Source organism: Rhinoraja longicauda, chromosome 3 (assembly GCF_053455715.1).
Source record: "Rhinoraja longicauda isolate Sanriku21f chromosome 3, sRhiLon1.1, whole genome shotgun sequence".
Taxonomy (NCBI): Eukaryota; Metazoa; Chordata; class Chondrichthyes; order Rajiformes; family Arhynchobatidae; genus Rhinoraja; species Rhinoraja longicauda.
In genome coordinates this window covers 58435677-58454357 of record NC_135955.1, presented here as the reverse complement: position 1 = coordinate 58454357, position 18681 = coordinate 58435677, and the positions used below count along the sequence as shown (strand labels likewise).

The 18681-nt window shown below is 39.4% G+C and overlaps 1 protein-coding gene across 11 annotated transcripts in view; it reads left to right on the top strand.

Annotated features, from left to right (window-relative positions):
- The first annotated feature begins 742 nt into the window (after window positions 1-742).
- Window positions 743-18681, top strand: part of LOC144592029 (transducin-like enhancer protein 4) — a 119694-nt gene continuing 101755 nt past the window's right edge. For 10 of the 11 annotated variants that reach the window (XM_078396219.1, XM_078396218.1, XM_078396217.1 and 7 more), the window contains exons 1-4: window positions 743-1258; window positions 1522-1619; window positions 2950-3013; window positions 3161-3205. In XM_078396219.1, the coding sequence (XP_078252345.1) occupies window positions 1235-1258; window positions 1522-1619; window positions 2950-3013; window positions 3161-3205 (231 nt within the window). In that variant the 5' untranslated portion in view covers window positions 743-1234. Of the gene's footprint in view, window positions 1259-1521; window positions 1620-1830; window positions 2020-2949; window positions 3014-3160; window positions 3206-18681 lie in introns of those variants that run through there. The other variant, XM_078396220.1, reaches the window with a different exon arrangement.

Below are 18681 nucleotides of genomic sequence, written 5' to 3'. Positions count from 1 at the left end.
CTGTAATGACAGATTGCTGGAGTATTTTGCAAAAAGAGACATCCGACCCTAATTAGCCGACATTGCACACAGCGCTTGGGTGGAGTGGAGCACAGGAGGAAAAACATTCTCGTTTCACCAAACGCCGGCAAGAGACCCACGTTACTTTGATTGACAAGTGAACAATGTTTCCTCTCCCTTTTTTCCCAACTTTTCACTTGTGCCGGGGAGTGGGAGGGAGGGAGGGAGGGATGAAGCCGCCCAGACAGACACCCAGCGAACGACAGCGAACCTTGCGCTGGCAGCGGGCGGGCGGCAGCTCCGCACCTTCCACCCTCGTCCATTGGTCGCTCCGCCGGCCTCGCGTCAACGCCCCACGTGGGGGCAGCGGCCACGCTCGCTCGCCATTGGTGGAGCGGACAATGGGGGCCGTCACGCAGCCGAGACCCCGCCTCCGCCCCGCGGCGATTGGTGAACGGGGCGCGACTGGAGCAGCCGGCCCGGGAGCTGCAGCCCTCTGATTGGTCGGACGCCGATGCTAATTACCATTGTCAAAGGGTGGGTCCGAGCGCATGGCACTGTGGGAGTTGTGGTCCGGCGACAGGTTGCTCTGAGCGGCTTGGCGCGTTAAACTAGTGGGAATGGACTACAACATCCGAAGCGCCGCTCGCTTCTTGCCCTCCCACCGAATGGGTCTGGGGAATAGGCGGTCTCGCATCCCTCCTCCTCCTCCTCCTCCTCCTCCTCCTCCAGTATCCGTCCCTCGCTGGTGAAGTTGACCGGGCTGTGAATATGTAAGAATGTCAATGACACCAAGCTTCTAAATTTGGTAAAGACAAGTCATTACTTTCGCATGTTGTCGGATGAAGGGCAGGGCAGGGCAAGGCAAGGCAGGGGGAAAGCTGCCGCCTCCGCTCCGCACTCCTGATTGCAAGGTTGGCCGCGCTTCTCTCGCTCTCTCTCTCTTTCATGCTGGAGTAGTGATGGTGTAAGGTCGCAGCGAGCTGCTGCCCGCCGGAGCGGAGCCCAGCCCAGCCCAGCCCAGGCGCATCTCGGATCGGCGGGCGGGCACTTCTGCAAGCCTCAGACGAATGCTCCACTTTGTTTCTTCGATCGCACCGCGGAAGGTCGGAGATTGCTACTTTCGACCGGATCTCGTACAACTTGGCGACTTTTGAATTAAGCAACTTGAATGAGACAACTCTGCTGAAAAATTAAGACGTCTTTCCGGGAAAGATAACGGAATCTCAGCGCGATGTATCCTCAAGCCAGACATCCAGTAAGTTATTTTTGTGTTGTGTGTATGTTTATTTATATTTTTGCTTCCACCCGAAACACCAGGCACAGGCAGTGGCATGCGGGGTCGAGCTTTTTTCACAACATTCACTTAATTATAATCTTTCAATTAATATTTGCAGACGTGCAAAGTATAATGTTTGCGTTTGCTTTCTCATGATTATTAATAAATGGAAATCTCCTGGGATTGAAGGTCGATTGCCAGTTTGACTCCGCACTGATGCTCCTTCGTGTTTATCTTTGCAGGCGCCTCACCAGCCCGCACAGCCCTTTAAATTCACCATCTCCGAATCGTGCGATCGTATCAAAGAAGAATTTCAGTTTTTGCAGGCGCAGTATCACAGGTAGGGTGATTGGCCATCGATTTATACATGTGCAAATCTAACAACATTAATGAGGCAGGAAGTACAGGGAAAATCTGAATGATTGTTTAATTTTAAATCTCCGACTGGCTGCTTAGCGGGGGTTCGGTTACGCTCCGCATTATTCACGCGTCTTGTGCTGTCGGCTTTCTTTTCTCGGTCATCTCCCCCTTTTTCTAGTTGTCTGATGTAAAACGATCTCTCCGATATTCCTCCAGTTTGATTGAAGATGGTGTCCGAGTGCAAATCGCACTCTTTGTAGTGTCGGCGATGTAGGACAGACGGGCTTTTGCATCGGTTATCGATGCAATGACGCCGTGGAAGGGATTTAAAAAAAAATAGTTGTTAATGTTGCTGAATTCTGTGTCTCATTTCTTGAAAGGTGCATATTCGAACTGTTCGAAGAGTGATTTATCTCATTTGGCCAAATGCATGCAGTCCCCGATTATTAGTGGTATTGAAACGCCCAGCGCTTTAGTGTTTCGATGTTATTTTCGATCTTGATTTTCCGCGGTTGCTCTTTGGCTCGCTTTCACATTTCTGCTTCGTGTTAAGTGATGATGAGGGAGTAATGTCCTCTCCATTAGGCTCTGCTCATTCGCCTAACACGCCGAGGCTTTGGTGTCAAAAAGTCGCATCTTTCATTATCGTAAATCCCCCAAATCTAGATTAAAATTGCACTGGTATGTCCTGCTTGGCAGATCAGCATCTGCGATGATTTTTGTACAATGCTGAAGCGCTTAATATCGTCTGCACAGATATGTGTAGTGGGCATATTTGCTTTTCGATCTTTTGTTGAGACGCTGATTGTTGTCTCTCTTGGACATTTGAAGAGTACGATCCTATTGCTTATTTTCAGATAAAATAAACTTTTAATCTAAATACGTTGGCGTTACTAATCCTGGACAGCACTAAACCTCTTAAGAATCCGGCATATTTCCCCTGGATTTGCATCAAGCTGTTTTAATTACAAAGTAATGGTTTCGTTTTCTTATCATTAATGCAACATATTATTGAAATAAATAATGTTGGCGTATTTGACATGTTCGCATGTGTCAGCGTTGGTATTCTACTTATTAAAATCAATCTTTGAATGCAAACTGTCATATTTTGGCATGTACGGAGTTGGCATCATAAATCATTTCCAGAAGAGTAAAATGCACTACAGCACTAATTAAGTGCACTCTGCCTCGGTAAGTCAACCTTTCTAATGATCCGGGTAAGATCATTTATGCAGAGAAACTATTGCCTGCAGCGCAGTCTATAAAATACCCATGTTGTTTCATTGAACAATCTTTCTTTCCTTAAACAGTTTGAAATTGGAATGTGAAAAACTAGCCAGTGAAAAGACTGAAATGCAACGCCATTATGTAATGGTAAGTTTTAAAAACATCTTGGACTGTTTTGTGTTATCATGGTTGTTAATGTATCATTTTGTTCCATATTTATCAGTTTCTCTTCTTGTGTGTGAGTGATACATTATTGATTAACCAGTACTATATTTGATTTCTTTATCTTCACAGTATTATGAAATGTCTTATGGTCTGAATATAGAAATGCACAAACAGGTATGTTTCTTACATTTTTAATGCCTATTTGTTATTTGAAAATATGTTAATAGGTACCTGAAATGGATTTATATAGGTTTCATCATAACATTTTGAACAATGAGAATTGAAAGATCTATGCTGATAGTGGCATAACTTTTAACAGGATTATTGAGCTCCTTAAAGATGATGCCGACTAGACAGAGCCAATTGTGTAACAGTGGATAAAACGACATTGAGTTAGTTGAGTGGCCCTTTCAATGACAGTTTATTCTATATTGTGAGTTAGAAATAGCTGTTTGGGATTACTTTACACATGTCGCAATTCCAATATAAAAAAGTATCAACAAAGTAACGTTTGCCTTCCTACCCATTGGGGCGTCAAATTGTTTAAATGCAAATTATTGCAGTGGAAATTATAGTGTGTCAAGGTATTACAACTTTCCAGAAATACCTTTTCTGACACCATTGAGGATGTTTTCACGTTCAAGTGTTGTTTTAAGTAGCAAGGAAACTTAAAGTTAAGTTTTTTTTGTAACTATGTTCCTAGTGGGGCTCACTTGATTTTCTGTGATTTCCTAAATATCTCATTGATCATTTGCCCATTTTACTTGCTGAATCTTTCGATCCTGTGGAAAAACAATGACAGTGCATTGATATATTCTACTTGTCAGCATGATTGATAATTTTACTCGGAGCCGTAATACCAGGCATGTAAATCAAACTGTCTCTACTGTTATGCATTAGTAACTTCATTAAAGGTACTTTTGTACCACAATGAGAAATTCTGCTTGAGGATTGCAGATTTTGCCACTTGTTAAATGCGTATCACATTTCCCCATCATCTATGGGAGAGACGTTGCGAATTATTATTTAATGTTCCAAACACAGTGCAGGTATATTTTTTGTTATATTATTTTAGATGCAATTTTTTTTAATGTGGAATAATCCTAATTGGTGACATTACTTGTGTGATGTGTGAAGAATTTAGCAGAATCCTTTTCCAGAACTATTGCTTTTTCTGATGCATTTAGTGAGATTACATCTTAATAATAATAATAATAATACATTTTATTTATATAGCGCTTTTCATATACTCAAAGACGCTTTACAGAGATTTTGAGAACATCTTGCACATGTCTTACACACTTGATGACCAAGGAATGTCTTAAACACTTTATAGTTAATTAACTATTTTTACACAGTTTTAACTACTGTAATTTCAGGAAAAAAAACTTGTGGTTGCAGTAGTTCTTGGCTTCCTATTTCTTTAAACTAATTTAAAAATAACTACATGCAAAACTATAAGTTGAATTTTACACAAATAAAGTAAACGTAGAATGTATTGTAGCATATTAATTTTATATTTGATTCATAGTATGTACAGTGAATTTTCAACGCAATAAGATACATTTTTTATATTTGCTAAAATTATATAGATACTGAACCTGAAGTGGAAAATATTAATCAACAAGGAAGTAGCATTTAATAGCTTTTCAGAACTTGTTGTAGACTAGAAAAGTCATTGTTACAATAACACCCCCATTACTGCTCCATTGACACCACTTGGACATGGTCTAATCAGGAATAGTGGTTTTTAGTATGAATTTGCACAGCAAATAAGCCTTGATCGGGCACAGTAATGAGGATCAAATTGGTGATTCTTAGGTACCGGTCATTAGTTCAGATATATTTTAAAAAAAAACACCTTATGTGTTTGGGTGAAATCGAGCAGTTTGCTGCTTGTGAAATCCTGTGTAATGGGCTTTGATAAGTCCACCTCATGCTCTCTGGGGTGCAATCTATGAAATGATAGCATCAAATGCGAATACCTAAAGGTGGAGATGAACCTTTAAAAAAAAAATTTGAAATGGATTGTGAGGAATTTGTATATAAAAAAAATTAAACACAGCATATCAATTTTCAGTTTCAATTTATGTTTGAAACCACTTTTGGTTTTGTTATAATAGAGACCAAATTAGTACATGTCGACTTTAGTTGTAATTACCAATCAATTTGAGAGAAAGCCATGGTGAACGATTTGTAAAGTTATGTGCTTTTAAAGATTGAAATGTGCTGTTTTGCAGAAAAATTATAATATTTGAGCTATTATTAAATTTAAAATATTTTAATTTTTGCATTAAACTCAAATTAAAATGATTAGTACAGAAAAATGTTCAGTGTGCATTTGCTGCATAAGGGAATTAATTCTCCTTTTTTCATTATAGTATAGTGCAGCATAAGAAGAGGCCCTTCAGCCCACAATGTCTGTGCTGAACATGATACCAAGATAAACTAACCTTATCTGCCTGCATGTGATCCATATTCCTTCATTCCCTATCCACGTGCCTATCTAAAAGCCTCATAAACATCACTATTGTATCTGCTCCATGACCTCCCCTGGCAGTGCATTCTAGGCACTCGCCAGTCTATGTGTTTAAAAAAAACCCTTTCCTCACACATCTCCATTATGCACCCAGAGGAAGACTTACTGGGATTTCAGGCTTTTAATTGCTAAAAATAAGTTTTTGATAAGTGAGAATATTTTTCAGAAGTAGTAGAATCAGAAGGAACTGCAACAGAACCATTTTAGTTATGCAGTTACAACATTGTTGAACACATCTATTTCCTTTAACACTGTTTCCGGAGATTTGTGCCAATGATCTAGATAACGATAATTTGGAAAAACCTAATCTAACACTTAATTGAACAGTTGATTGAGGACGATGTCACTGACTTTATTTAGTACCATCCACTTAAATGATTCGATGTGGATTATGTGAACTAATTGACATGTAACAATAGTTGTGGCTTGACAGTAAGGAATAGTTAGTATTTTAAAGCAGTTTGGTTTTAACTTGATATTTGGTTTCTCTGATTCTCATTGTTCATGTAATTGTATCCTACACAAATATAAATTAAATATTTGATGCATCCTGAACTGTCCTTATTTATTAGGTTGTTTATTAATAAGCGCAAGTGCATTTCACTTCCTCATCGTACAATCGTCTCTGATTTTTGAATTCTTTTGTAGAAATTAATTTTAGAAATGCATTGTTTGAGGTTCCGGTTTCAATAATTTTTTGAGTTTCTCTGATATAGCACATTCATAAAAATGCAGCATAATAGAAAATCTTTTGCGTCCTGAAGCAAACAAAAACATGCACGCCACCTATCTCTTATGCTAAGATTAAATGTTATACACACAATGTTATACTTTATTCAAAATTATCTGGTTTCTGGATATTTTTATTTATATCACTTGTACTAGTAAAAGCACACTAGCTTAAGTGTATTGCAATTATGCCCAGTTCCTGAAACCAGTCTAGGATTAATTCACATTAGATTGGCTTGGTTAGTGCTTTAAGGAGTGATTTAAGAATCCGAGAGGTACATGATAGTTGGTGACCCTGATATTTCAAATATTCAAATTATTTTCACCCATCCATCTAAAAGTTAAAATCTACTTTGCTGCTTTTGAATTTGTTTGCAGATAATTATTTGATGCAGTGGATAATGGATACAATGGAATAGAGATTGAATTCCAATATTTAATATAATGGAAAGGATGTGTAGGAAGGAACTGCAGATGCTGGTTTAAACTGAAGATAGATACAAAATGCTGGAGTAACAGCGGGACAGGCGGCATCTCTGGAGAGAAGGAATGGGTGACGTTTTGGGTTGAGACCATTCTATATAATGGCGCTTTACCCCTGTCACCTTATGAAAGGGTACTTTTATTTATCTATTTGGTTATTCTTTCTACACCACTTTCAATAGAAACTATTGAAGTGAGATATTATAAGAACCTGCTGTTGGAGAGAATTGTGCTATTGTGACGATCTTTGCTCTTCATTAAACTCTGCTTTACAAGGGTTTGCTTTAGCAAATAATCGGAGAATTTTGGTGCTCTAAATATTTAAGATGATTTTTACTCATACATGGCAACCCCTGGATGTAAATACAAAACATTTATTTTTTCTTTAAGGGTAGTAAATGCATTGTACCAATTAAACTATTTCCTCCAATGGCATCATTATGTTCAGATAAATTGATCAAAGGTATATTCTCAGCTTGTTGGGATATTACACTGATTAAATTAATATTGAGGTTGTTGCCTGTTTTGAAGTATGTTAATTGATCAAATATTTGTTAATCTACAAAGCATAGCACATTCTTTAGCACTATTTTAATTATGACGATGCATCATAATTAAAATAGTGAACATTTTGTTGTGACCATTAAAATAAATGGGGCTCCTATAATTAATTGTATTTAAAGTAAGAATTGTATTATACTTTTTTTGCTTTTAATGGTCTAATTAAAATATTGTTTACTCACTATTATTTAAAAAGGCCTACTGCAACTTGTTAAAGTTCTGGAAATGTTGTTGCTATCATTATGAATTTAAAAATGATTTGTAATTTCTTAGTAATGATGTATAACTTGTAGGCCAAAATCTGCAGCTAAAGTTAATACTTACAGTGCCCTCCATAATGTTTGTGCCAAAGACCCATCATTTATTTATTTGCCTTTGTACTCCACAATTTGAGATTTGTAATAGAAAAAAATCACATGTGGTTAAAGTGCACATTGTCAGATTTACATTTTTGGTTTCAACATGGAGCAATTACAGTAGTGTTTATACATAGACCCGCCATTTCAGGGTGCCATAATGTTTGGGACACACCAATGCCATGTAAATTAAAGTAATCACGTTTAGTATTTTGTTGCATATCCTTGGCATGCAATGACTGCTTGAAGTCTGCGATTCATGGACATCACCAGTTGCTGGGTGTCTTCTCTGGTGATGCTCTGCCAGGCCTGTATTGCAGTCATCTTTAGCTTATGCTTGTTTTGGGGGCTAGTACCCTTCAGTTTTCTCTTCAGCATATAAAAGGCATGCTCAATTGGGTTCAGATCGGGTGATTGACTTGGCCACTCAAGAATTGACCATTTTTTAGCTTTGAAAAATTCCTTTGTTTCTTTAGCAATATGTTTGGGATCATTGTCTTGCTGTACAATAAATTGTTGGCCAATGCGTTTTGAGGCATTTGTTTGATCTTGAGCAGATAGGAAATGTCTAGAAAGCATACATGTGGTTCCAAATCTGTGGTTGCTCTTTTAAGTACTTCTTGGCAAACTGTAACCCGGCCATCCTATTTTTGCGGCTAGCCAATGGTTTGCTTCTTGCAGTGTAGCCTCTGTATTTCTGTTCATGAGTCTTCTGCAGACAGTGGTCATTGACAAAATCCACACCTGACTTCTGAAGAGTGTTTCTGATCTGTTGGACTGGTGTTTGGGGATTTTTCTTTATTATAGAGAGAATTCTTCTGTCATCAGCTGTGGAGGTCTTCCTTGGCCTGTCAGTCCCTTTGCGATTAGTGAGCTCACCAGTGCTCTCCTTAAATAAAAGCAATAAAAGTTTCCAAAGGTGATGGAAAGACTGGAGGAAAGACTAGGTGCTGAGGGCTCTCTTGTACCTGCATTAAGGAGGCAATTCAACACACCTGAGCAATTCTAAACGCCTGTGAAGCCATGTGTCCCAAACATTATGGTGCCCTGAAATGGGGGGGGGACTATGTATAAACACAGCTCTAATTTCTACTTGGTGAAACCAAATGTATAAAAATGGCCTTTAATAAAATTTGACAATGTGCACTTTAACCACATGTGATTTTTTTTCTATTACAAATTTCAAATTGTGGGGTACAGAGCCAAATAAATAAATGATGGCACTTTGTCCCAAATCTTATGGAGGACACTGTAAGCGTGAAGGTCCTATGCACAAACAAAGCTACAAGCTTTGTTAACTTCCGTATAAACAAGACTTTTATAATTACCTTTTTTTTCTATTTTTATAATTATGTGATTAATGAGTTGTATTAACTTTATGGTCAGAATTAATATTAGGGCATTAGCTCTTGAGCTTTATGAAACTTGTTCAAGGAACTATTTCACTGAAACTAGGAGGTAAGTTGCTGCTGGTTTCATGGTAATTTTCTGCAATTGCGTTTGTACAGCAGGTGTTCAAATATGATTGTTTACTGAAACTTCTAGAATTCCTAATCCATCGATTCATTTTCATGATGCTAATTTTATTGTTGTTTTGTATTTTGTCTTTTAATTTATTTTGATTTGTTATGTTTGACAAGCTATGTAGAATAAAACTGAAAATGAATATAATTTAATATGGGGATTTATGTAACATCATCAGGAGCAAGAGTGCTGATTAAGTGCTTTGTAACAGTTACTTGAGCCACAATATTAGATTTCAATCTTGCAATTACTCTTTTCGTGCATCCAGATTTATGTCAAAAATGTTGATCATTAGCAAATGTAACTGCTGATGCATTTGGCTGCATTGTTGAAAGATAATGATTTTAAAGATTACTCAATAAATGTTGAGTTTTTTAAATATATGTTTCAATTATTGCAAGTATCTACATACAAAGTATTGTTTTGAAAAATAGTCATATAGAGACATATAGGCAACATGCTGTATCAATGCAATCAGCTGCTTTCCTTTTTGGAATATTTTATTTTTCACTTTATGTCAACGAGAAGCTTTCTAGGCAGAATAAAGCTTGTGTAAAAATGTGCAATAACTATGTGATTGTTGTTCAAAGAATAAAATACAAAATCAAGGGCTTGGCCCACTGATTGAATTTCACAATCATAACAGCAGCAGTCGATTAGAAATGATGATAAATAGGATTAGAAGCCTTTTAGAAAAGCATAGAGACTGCAAAGAGGAGAGCAGCATAGATTTGCATTATATCCAATACCCTCCAGTACCAAGTGGATTGTCAATACTGCTTGTTTAGCATTTTCTAAGGGCAATAGGATTATTGATTTCTAGCTTACAAGCAATGGCTCTATTTTCGCTACTAAGAAGTATTGCAGGTTGTTAAGAAGAAATTGACTTGAAGAGGTTTGACTGCTGCCCATCATGAAGCAAATAAAGCAAAACTGCTGAAGCATGATGCAGCAGCAAGACGGGGGCCCACAGCAATTTGTTGCTATTAATTTACCATGGTCGACAGCAAATCAATTGGCATCTACTTCATCTATTCGAGAATATGCTGTCCAAAACAGATAAAAGGCCTTGTGTGGCAATAGGAATAGACTATTTGCGAGATAGAGGATGACGGTAATGTGTAAGTAAGTAAATTTAAAGGTTCAGAGCACAAAAAACTGCGTAACTTTTTAATGGAATATATTCTTAAAACAGTCAATAAGGAATTTGTTATGCATGAAGAAACAAGTGAATTCTGTTTTATCTCTGATTAATTTCTTATAGTATTAGATGAAAATTTAGATGGGTATTGAAATTGGCATCGGGTCACAACTGGTGTAGATAATAATTAGTTTTAGATTGACTTGTTAAACATTTAATTGGTTCTTTGTGAAATTGTCCAAGCACATACCGTTTTAAATGGTAATATTTGCTGTGTATTTTTAATAGGCAAATAATTTATTGGATTCCAATTAAGTATGGAAAAATTCAGCCCTAAAATTGGCCCATTGAATTGACAGGAATACAACCTAGAGGTTCTTACAGGTCCTTTGCACTTTTCTATTCTGTTTGCTAATGGCTGTAATAAATGTTGAAGTCTTTTCTGTAGTCAAATAGAACCTCGCTGATTTAAAGCACTCTGCTGTGCCTAATACCTTAATCAAACCTCAATCCTTATTCCTGCATGTTCGCTGATAGAACTATTACATTGTCCATTACTATTGCTATAGAATATTAGAGTTCTATGCACGATAAGATTCTCTTACAGAGCTTATTTCCAAAGATGGGATGGTAAGCATCTTAAAGGTAGCAAAAATCATAAAATAGTACAAAATATGAGACCATTCAGCCCATCGTGTCAATGCAAGTCTTGGTTAAATCTACGAATTTGTCCCCCTTGCCCATTCCATTTTCCTCTTAAGTGTTTGCCCAATTGCATTTCTGTAATTACTGAATCTGCTTCCATTTTCAGGCACTACGTTACTGATTATGAAACTGTCAAATACATTTTTCTCAAAGACCATTAAAGGTTTCGACCGAAACGTCACCCATTCCTTCTCTCCAGAGATGCTGCCTGTCCCACTGAGTTACTTCAACATGTTGTGTCTACCTTCGATTTAAACCAGCATCTGGTTGTCATTCACGTGGCCCATTAATAAAAATAATTGAAAATTTTCCAATCCATCCAGCTCGCACCCGATTAGAAACATAGAAACATACAAAACAGGTGCAGGAGTAGGCCATTCGGCCCTTCGAGCTTGCACCGCCATTCAATATGATCATGGCTGATCATTCAGCTCAGTAGTCTGTACCTGCCTTCTCTCCATACCCCCTGATCCCTTTAGCAAAAAGGGCCACATCTAACTCCCTCTTAAATATAGCCAATGAACTGGCCTCAACTACCTTCTGTGGCAGAGAATTCCACAGACTCACCACTCTCTGTGTGAAGAAATGTTTTCTCATCTCGGTCCTAAAAGACTTCCCCCTTATCCTTAAGCTGTGACCCCTGGTTCTGGACTCCCCCAACATCGGGAACAATCTTCCCGCATCTAGCCTCTCCAACCCCTTAAGAATTTTATATGTTTCTATAAGATCCCCCCTCAGTCTTCTAAATTCCAGCGAGTACAAGCCCAGTCTATCCAGTCTTTCCTCATATGTAAGTCCCGCCATCCCAGGGATCAATCTGGTGAACCTTCTCTGTACTCCCTCTAAGGCAAGAACGTCTTTCCTCAGGTTAGGAGACCAAAACTGCACACAATACTCCAGTTGCGGTCTCACCAAGGCCCTGTACAACTGCAGCAGAACCTCCCTGCTCCTAAACTCAAATCCTCTTGCTATGAATGCCAACATACCATTCGCTTTCTTCACTGCCTGCTGCACCTGCATGCTTGCTTTCAATGACTGGTGCACCATGACACCCAGGTCCCGTTGCATCTCCCCTTCTCCCAATCGGTCACCATTCAGGTAATACTCTGCTTTCCTGTTCTTGCCGCCAAAGTGGATAACCTCACATTTATCCACATTATATTGCATCTGCCATGCATTTGCCCACTCGCCTAATCTATCCAAGTCACTCTGCAGCCTCCTAGCATCCGGATTGGTCCGGGTCCTACGTGGGGGGGGGATTGGGGGGTGGGTGCGTCACCCCCACTCTTAAACGGCTATCTCCTTTCAGCTGCCTTTTACTGAGCCAGAGCCATCCAGCTCCCACTTGTGCTGCTGCTGCTGTTGAACCGTTACAGATAAGATTTTAAGCATTTTCCTTTAAGAAAAATGTGTTGATTTAAAGAAAGAACGATTTATTTTACTGATAAACTTTATTTGATTAAAAAAAGCGTTTTCATTTTAAAAAAAGCTGTTAAACAAACCCGTTAGTTTTGCAGAATAGACGAATTATTTTAAAAGAAAGCTTTTTTCATTTACATCTTTCTCATTTAAAAAAAAAGTTTGGCTTAAATAAGGAAAATAAAACGTTTACTTTAACATGAGACTCTTTATTTTACAGAAAAGGTTTATTTAATTTTAAAAAAAGTTTTCTCATTAAAAAAAAAAAAGTTTAGCTTATATAAGATTTTTTTTTTTAACGTTCTTTTAAAAAACACGTTCGATGCCCGATTGGTCCAGGTCCCATGTGGGGGGAGTGCTGCCCAGTAAAAGAAAAAAAATGTCCTTCGATCCAGCTCGACGCCGGATTGGTCCGGGTCCCTCGTGGGGGTGGGGGTGGTGGTCCATTTTTTAAAAAAGCCCTTCCATCCAGGTTGACACCCGATTGGTCCGGGTTCCACGTGGGGGGAGGGGGGGGGGGGGCTCCCGCTCTTCCTGCCGTCTCCTTCGAGCTGATTTTTACTAAGCCTGAGCCGTCCAGCTCCCTCTTGGGCTGCCGCTGCGGAACCAATTTATTTTACAGATAAGATTTATTTGCGGGGGGGGGGCGGGGAGGAGGGGGGTAGAGTTGAGGGAAGAGTTGGGGGGAAGGGAGTGGGGGTGGAGGGGAGGTGGGGGACGGGGGAAGTGGGGACGGGGGAAGTGGGGGCGGGGGGGTGGCGGGAGGGGAGGGGGGAAGTGGGGGGAGGGGAGGTGGGAGTGGGGGGTGAGTGCGTGTGGGGAGGGGAGGGAGGGTGTGGGGCTAGGGGGAGTAGGGGGAGTGGGGGAGGGAGGGTGCGAGACCAATGCAGGAGAGGTTTGGGGGAGGTTTAAGGGGGGTTGAGGGGGTGTGGAGTGCGGAGAGGGTGGAGGGGAGGAGGGGGGGATAAGAGTGGTTGAGGGGGATGGATTGGGGGGAGCGTGGGGGAGAGGATGTTGCTAGACCGATGCAGGAGAGGCTTTGGGTCCACGGCTCGCTCTGGCTGCAGCGCTGGCGCCATTGGGCCGTTGTGAGTGGCTCCCTCTTCCTTCCCCTGTTCCCCCTCGCCCACCCCCAGACCCGGGGGACACTCCCCGTCCGGCAACTGGCTTCGTCAGTTGGGGGAGGGTTGCCCCAAGAGAGGCCCGCAGGAGAGATTTGGACCTTGGACTAGTTTAACATTAAGATTTGTTGGTTCAACATTTTAATAGCTCCTAAAGTTTTTGAGATTTACTCCACAAATGTGCATGAAATGTTGCCTGGGAACAGGGTGGGCTATCCGACAGGAGTTATTTTACAAATGTGAGAGACTCATTAATCATTGGTTCTGCAAGTCTGAGAGCTAATGACAGTTGTTTGCATGAGTGAGAATAATCTCACTTTATTAGCAGTGCAATATATAATTACTTTCTTTTTCAAAGTGTAAATTTAAAAATGCTGCCATCCAAGGCTTGTAAAATAATGAAGCATAACCACATAACTTGGGAAAATAAAGTGTGATATGTGTCAATCATTGCTGCATGGTAAGTATATGAAAAGTACTTTATAAACCTCTATTATTTGAAAGTCTTGCTAGGAACAACAAGTATGTCAGGACCAGCACTCTTTCATTGCCAATTTTGTGTCTAGGAGGAAAGCCAAGTTAAAGTATATTGAAAATTAGATTACTTTAGAAAGGGTATGATAATCATGTGTATAATATGAAAAAAATACAAATGTTCAAAATCAAGATAAATAGCTGAAAGTGCTGAAAATACACAAGTCAGGCACTATCTATGGAGAGAAAATTTGAATTTTTTTAGGTTGCCCACTTATACCAGAACTGAACAATTTCTGTTTAAACTTGGAGTGATTACCTAAATTGTTGAATTCAATCTTTTGGGGTCATTGAGGAAACATCCACTCGGCCTGTTGAGTCCTTATGAAATTTGTACATATCCTTGCTCACTCTGCCAAGCCTATATTCTGCAGTCTCTCTTCATTAGGCAATCGTTGCCACTCGAACCAGTCTAGTGATTTTTCTTGTTCCATTTCCTCTATTACAGCCGAAAACAGTACAGAAAACACAGAGTGCAGTTTCAGCATGGTGTTCAGTTTGCATTATTCCAAGTCATGTCAAATTGAGTTCATGGCCATATGGACAAGTATGTTGAGGTACAGGTGCAATGAAAATCTTGCTTGCAGCAGCATCACAGGTGCACAGACTCAGACAAACACATATAAAGCAAAAAAAGTGCATAAATGGCAGTGCAAATTTCTAAAAGACTGCAAAAAAAAGACATTAGTGCAAAACAACATTAGAATATAAATGAAATTTTCCAATATTAATATAGACAGTCCATGGTAGTGCAAGAGTGGGCAGTGGTATTACATCAATTAGATTTACGCAGGTTGTTTCAAGAACCTGATTGTTGTGGGAAAGTAGTTGTTCCTGAACCTGGTCTAGTACTTCAGGTTTTTATATCTCCTGACTGAGGTTTAGCAGTGAGAAGAGGGCACTGCCTAACTGGCGGGGATCCTTGATGATAGATGCCACCATCATGAGGCAGTGCCTGATATAAATGCTTTTGACAGAAGGGAGGGCTCGGTCCATGATGGATGGGGCTGAGTCCAACACTTTGCAGCCTCTTGTAATCCTGTGCATTAGAATTGCCATAGCAGGCCATGATCCTAGCAATCATGATACTTTCTACAGTGCATTGGTAGAAGTTTGTGAAAGTATTCAGTGCAATGCCGATCCTCTGTATACATTTAAGAAAGTAGAGGCACTGGCTGCCTTCTTGTTATTACATCTATGTGCTGGGTCCAGAACGGGTCATCTGAGATGTTAAGCCGAGATGCCCAGGAATTTGAAGTTGCCTAACTCTGTCCATTATTGACCCACAAATGAAAACTGACACATGGTCTCTTGAATCCCCCTTTCTGGTTATTGATTATTCTATGGTCTTTTGACTTTGAAGGAGTGGTTGTTGTGGCACCACTCAACCAGGAATTCTATTGGTTTCCTGTACACTGACTCATCGACGGTCATGATTCGACCAACTACAGTAATTTTAACAGAGAATTTATAGATGGCATTGGATCTGTGCTTAGTCAAACAATGACAGATGTAAAGAGAGTAGTGCAGTGGACTAAGATTATTTACACCTGGATTTACTTTCATAATTCCATGTTGATTCTGTTCAATTGATTATTTTCATTGTATGGAATTAACCCCATTCTTCTTTTCTTACCAAAGGTTATGGAGGTTAAGGGAGAAATCTAAGATGGAACTGTTACTTTAAAGAAAATTATTGTTTAAGGCCTTGTCTTGGAGGCATGCCTGTGGCAATTGTTCAGGAAACTCGAAGGTTAAATAAAAACTTATTTTCAAGTCGGCTGACAAACTGGTGATTCTTTTCAGATAGGGGTGTACGTGTGAAACTAGGTTCACTTTAGTAGCTTCTTGGTGTTGTTCATGTACATATTCTCTTGCTGTTAAACTGTCTTGTCATCCCAGTTATTAGGGATGAAGGTAGGGTTTGAGGTAATTGCATGGGGTAACACTTCGCTTGGGGTAACGTACAACATTATACAATGCCACAGCTCCTTGTGCAGTTCAATATTTCACTTTTTTGAATAGGAAAATTCTACCATGGATTTGATTTATTACAAAAGAATTATGTTTTAGTTGTTTGTACATTGGCTTTGAGCTAGGAATACTAACATTAACAATTTCACGTATAGCTCAAAGGAAAGTTTAATATGCTTGTGAACATACAGAATACTTTTTTTCCTAAACAGTGTCATTCACGTGAGTAAACAGAAATACCAATTTGGTAAGGGTTTGCAATTATTTGTCTTCATCTCAAGTTAGCTTGATTCATTTTTTTCTTGGAAAAAGCCAAAATGTTAGTCGTGTAAACAGCAGACTAACTTTTAAAATTTGTATTGATATTGTAATCTTATTTTTGTTTGTTGAACCAGTTAGAGACACAACTGAGACCAAAAGAAGTACATGGGGTCCCTTGGTTTACGAATTATCTGAATTGCCAAAATCCGATGATGCAAATTCTCCCATACATGTGTAAAGCATTTTTGAGCTAGTAATAAGATGAATAAAATGTTTAATGTTATTGATTAATAGTTAGATACCATATATACTTCATCCTCAACATTGATGGTCTCCCAGTATCCACCTCACCTCACATCCGGAATCTTGGAATCATCCTTGATCAAACCCTCTCCTTCGACAAACACATCAAACACATCACAAAGACAGCCTTCTTCCACCTCAAAAACATTGCCCGTCTCCATCCATCCCTCTCCTCCACAGCTGCAGAAACCCTCATCCACGCCTTCATCACCTCCCGTCTGGACTACTGCAACAGCCTCCTCTATGGCGCACCCTCAAAAATCATCAATAAACTTCAATACATTCAAAACTCCGCTGCCCGTCTACTCACACACACCTCGATCCGTGACCATATCACCCCCGTCCTTTATAAACTCCACTGGCTCCCCATCCCCCAGAGAATCCAGTACAAAATCCTCCTCATAACCTACAAAGCCCTCCATAACCTGGCCCCATCCTACCTGACCGACCTCCTCCACAGGCACACTCCCACCTGCACCCTCCGCTCTGCCGCTGCCAATCTCCTATCCCCCCACATCCGGACTAAACTCAGATCCTGGGGGGACAGGGCTTTCTCCATCGCTGCTCCCACCCTATGGAACTCTACCCCAAACCGTTAGAGACTCCCCCACACTCACCACATTCAAAACATCGCTGAAGTCTCACCTGTTCAGTACTGCCTTCAACCACTGAAGGTCACCTCACCTACTGTCTCCTTTCTCTGTTCATTTATTTATTTACTTATTTATCTATTTATTAATTTCCCTATGTTCTCAAAATCTCTGTAAAGCGTCTTTGAGTATATGAAAAGCGCTATATAAATAAAATGTATTATTATTATTATTATTAGTTTATAATTATGTGACTTATTCATGAAATAATAAAATTATAGCAAGCCTCTCGGATGATATGGGTTACTATAAACAAAAATGATATTTCTGACTGAAATCAGTTTATGGACATTTCTCAGGATTGGAATTCCTGCACATTGTAGAAGCAGAAGGAGGCCATTCAGCCCCTTGTGTCTATTCCATCAATCAAAAAGATCATGACTGATCTTTTATCTCAGTTGCCCAGACATCTTTCTAATTCCCAAGCTTTTTAACTACTATCCGTGATTATATCCTACATAAAGAATGTTTATTGAAGTGTTATAATGCAGATCAATACTTATCATTTAACCCATAGTTTGCAGGGTATCTTAGGGCAACTGGAAGCTGAATGGAATCAAGCGTAAATGTGGGAAAAGGTAAATGTGCTTGGCACACTGCTCACATGCCATTAGAAGAAGCGGTACTTACTCTGCTTCTATTTGTTCCCATTACCATGACACCAGCCAAGCTTATTTCCTCCTTTGGGGAACCACCCTCCAGCAAGGATCTGCTCTTGAATCATGTTTCATGATCTGGTGGAAAATACTCACCATTTGACTGGAGATCAAATCTATCAATCGAGCTGTTCCATGGGTGGGATTCCTTTTTCTTTTGAAAATGGAAAATTGCACGATGAGGAGTTAAAAAGCATGTTGGAACCAATTGGTTACTATTATTGGTGTTTGTGAGATTTTGTTATGAGAAAATTGCCACATTTCTGTGCAGCGCTTTGAATATTCAAAAGAAGTAGTAATTTATTGACAGATATTCTTGGGTCATTGAAGATGTAATATAAATGCTCCTCTGTTTTGGCTTGGTCTTTTTCTAGGGCATTTTGCCAATTGTATGTAGATACATCTGAGATATGAATATCTCATTCATATCTGAATCCATGCATTCCAAGGATAAGAATTTTAAATGTTTGTACCATCCAGCCAATTAAGTATTTTGAAGCACAACCTGGAGTAAAGGTAGCAGCAAATGTATGGAGAGTGGAATGTCAAACAGATGTGAATGACTGGCTGGGGAAAATTTGCCCAGAATACCGGGAGAGTATTTTTCAAATTGTGGCATGGTATCTTTTGCAGACTGAAGAATCAGTTTAGCTTCTCTGAAAGATGGTTCCGACAGTAATGTAGCATTTCCTCA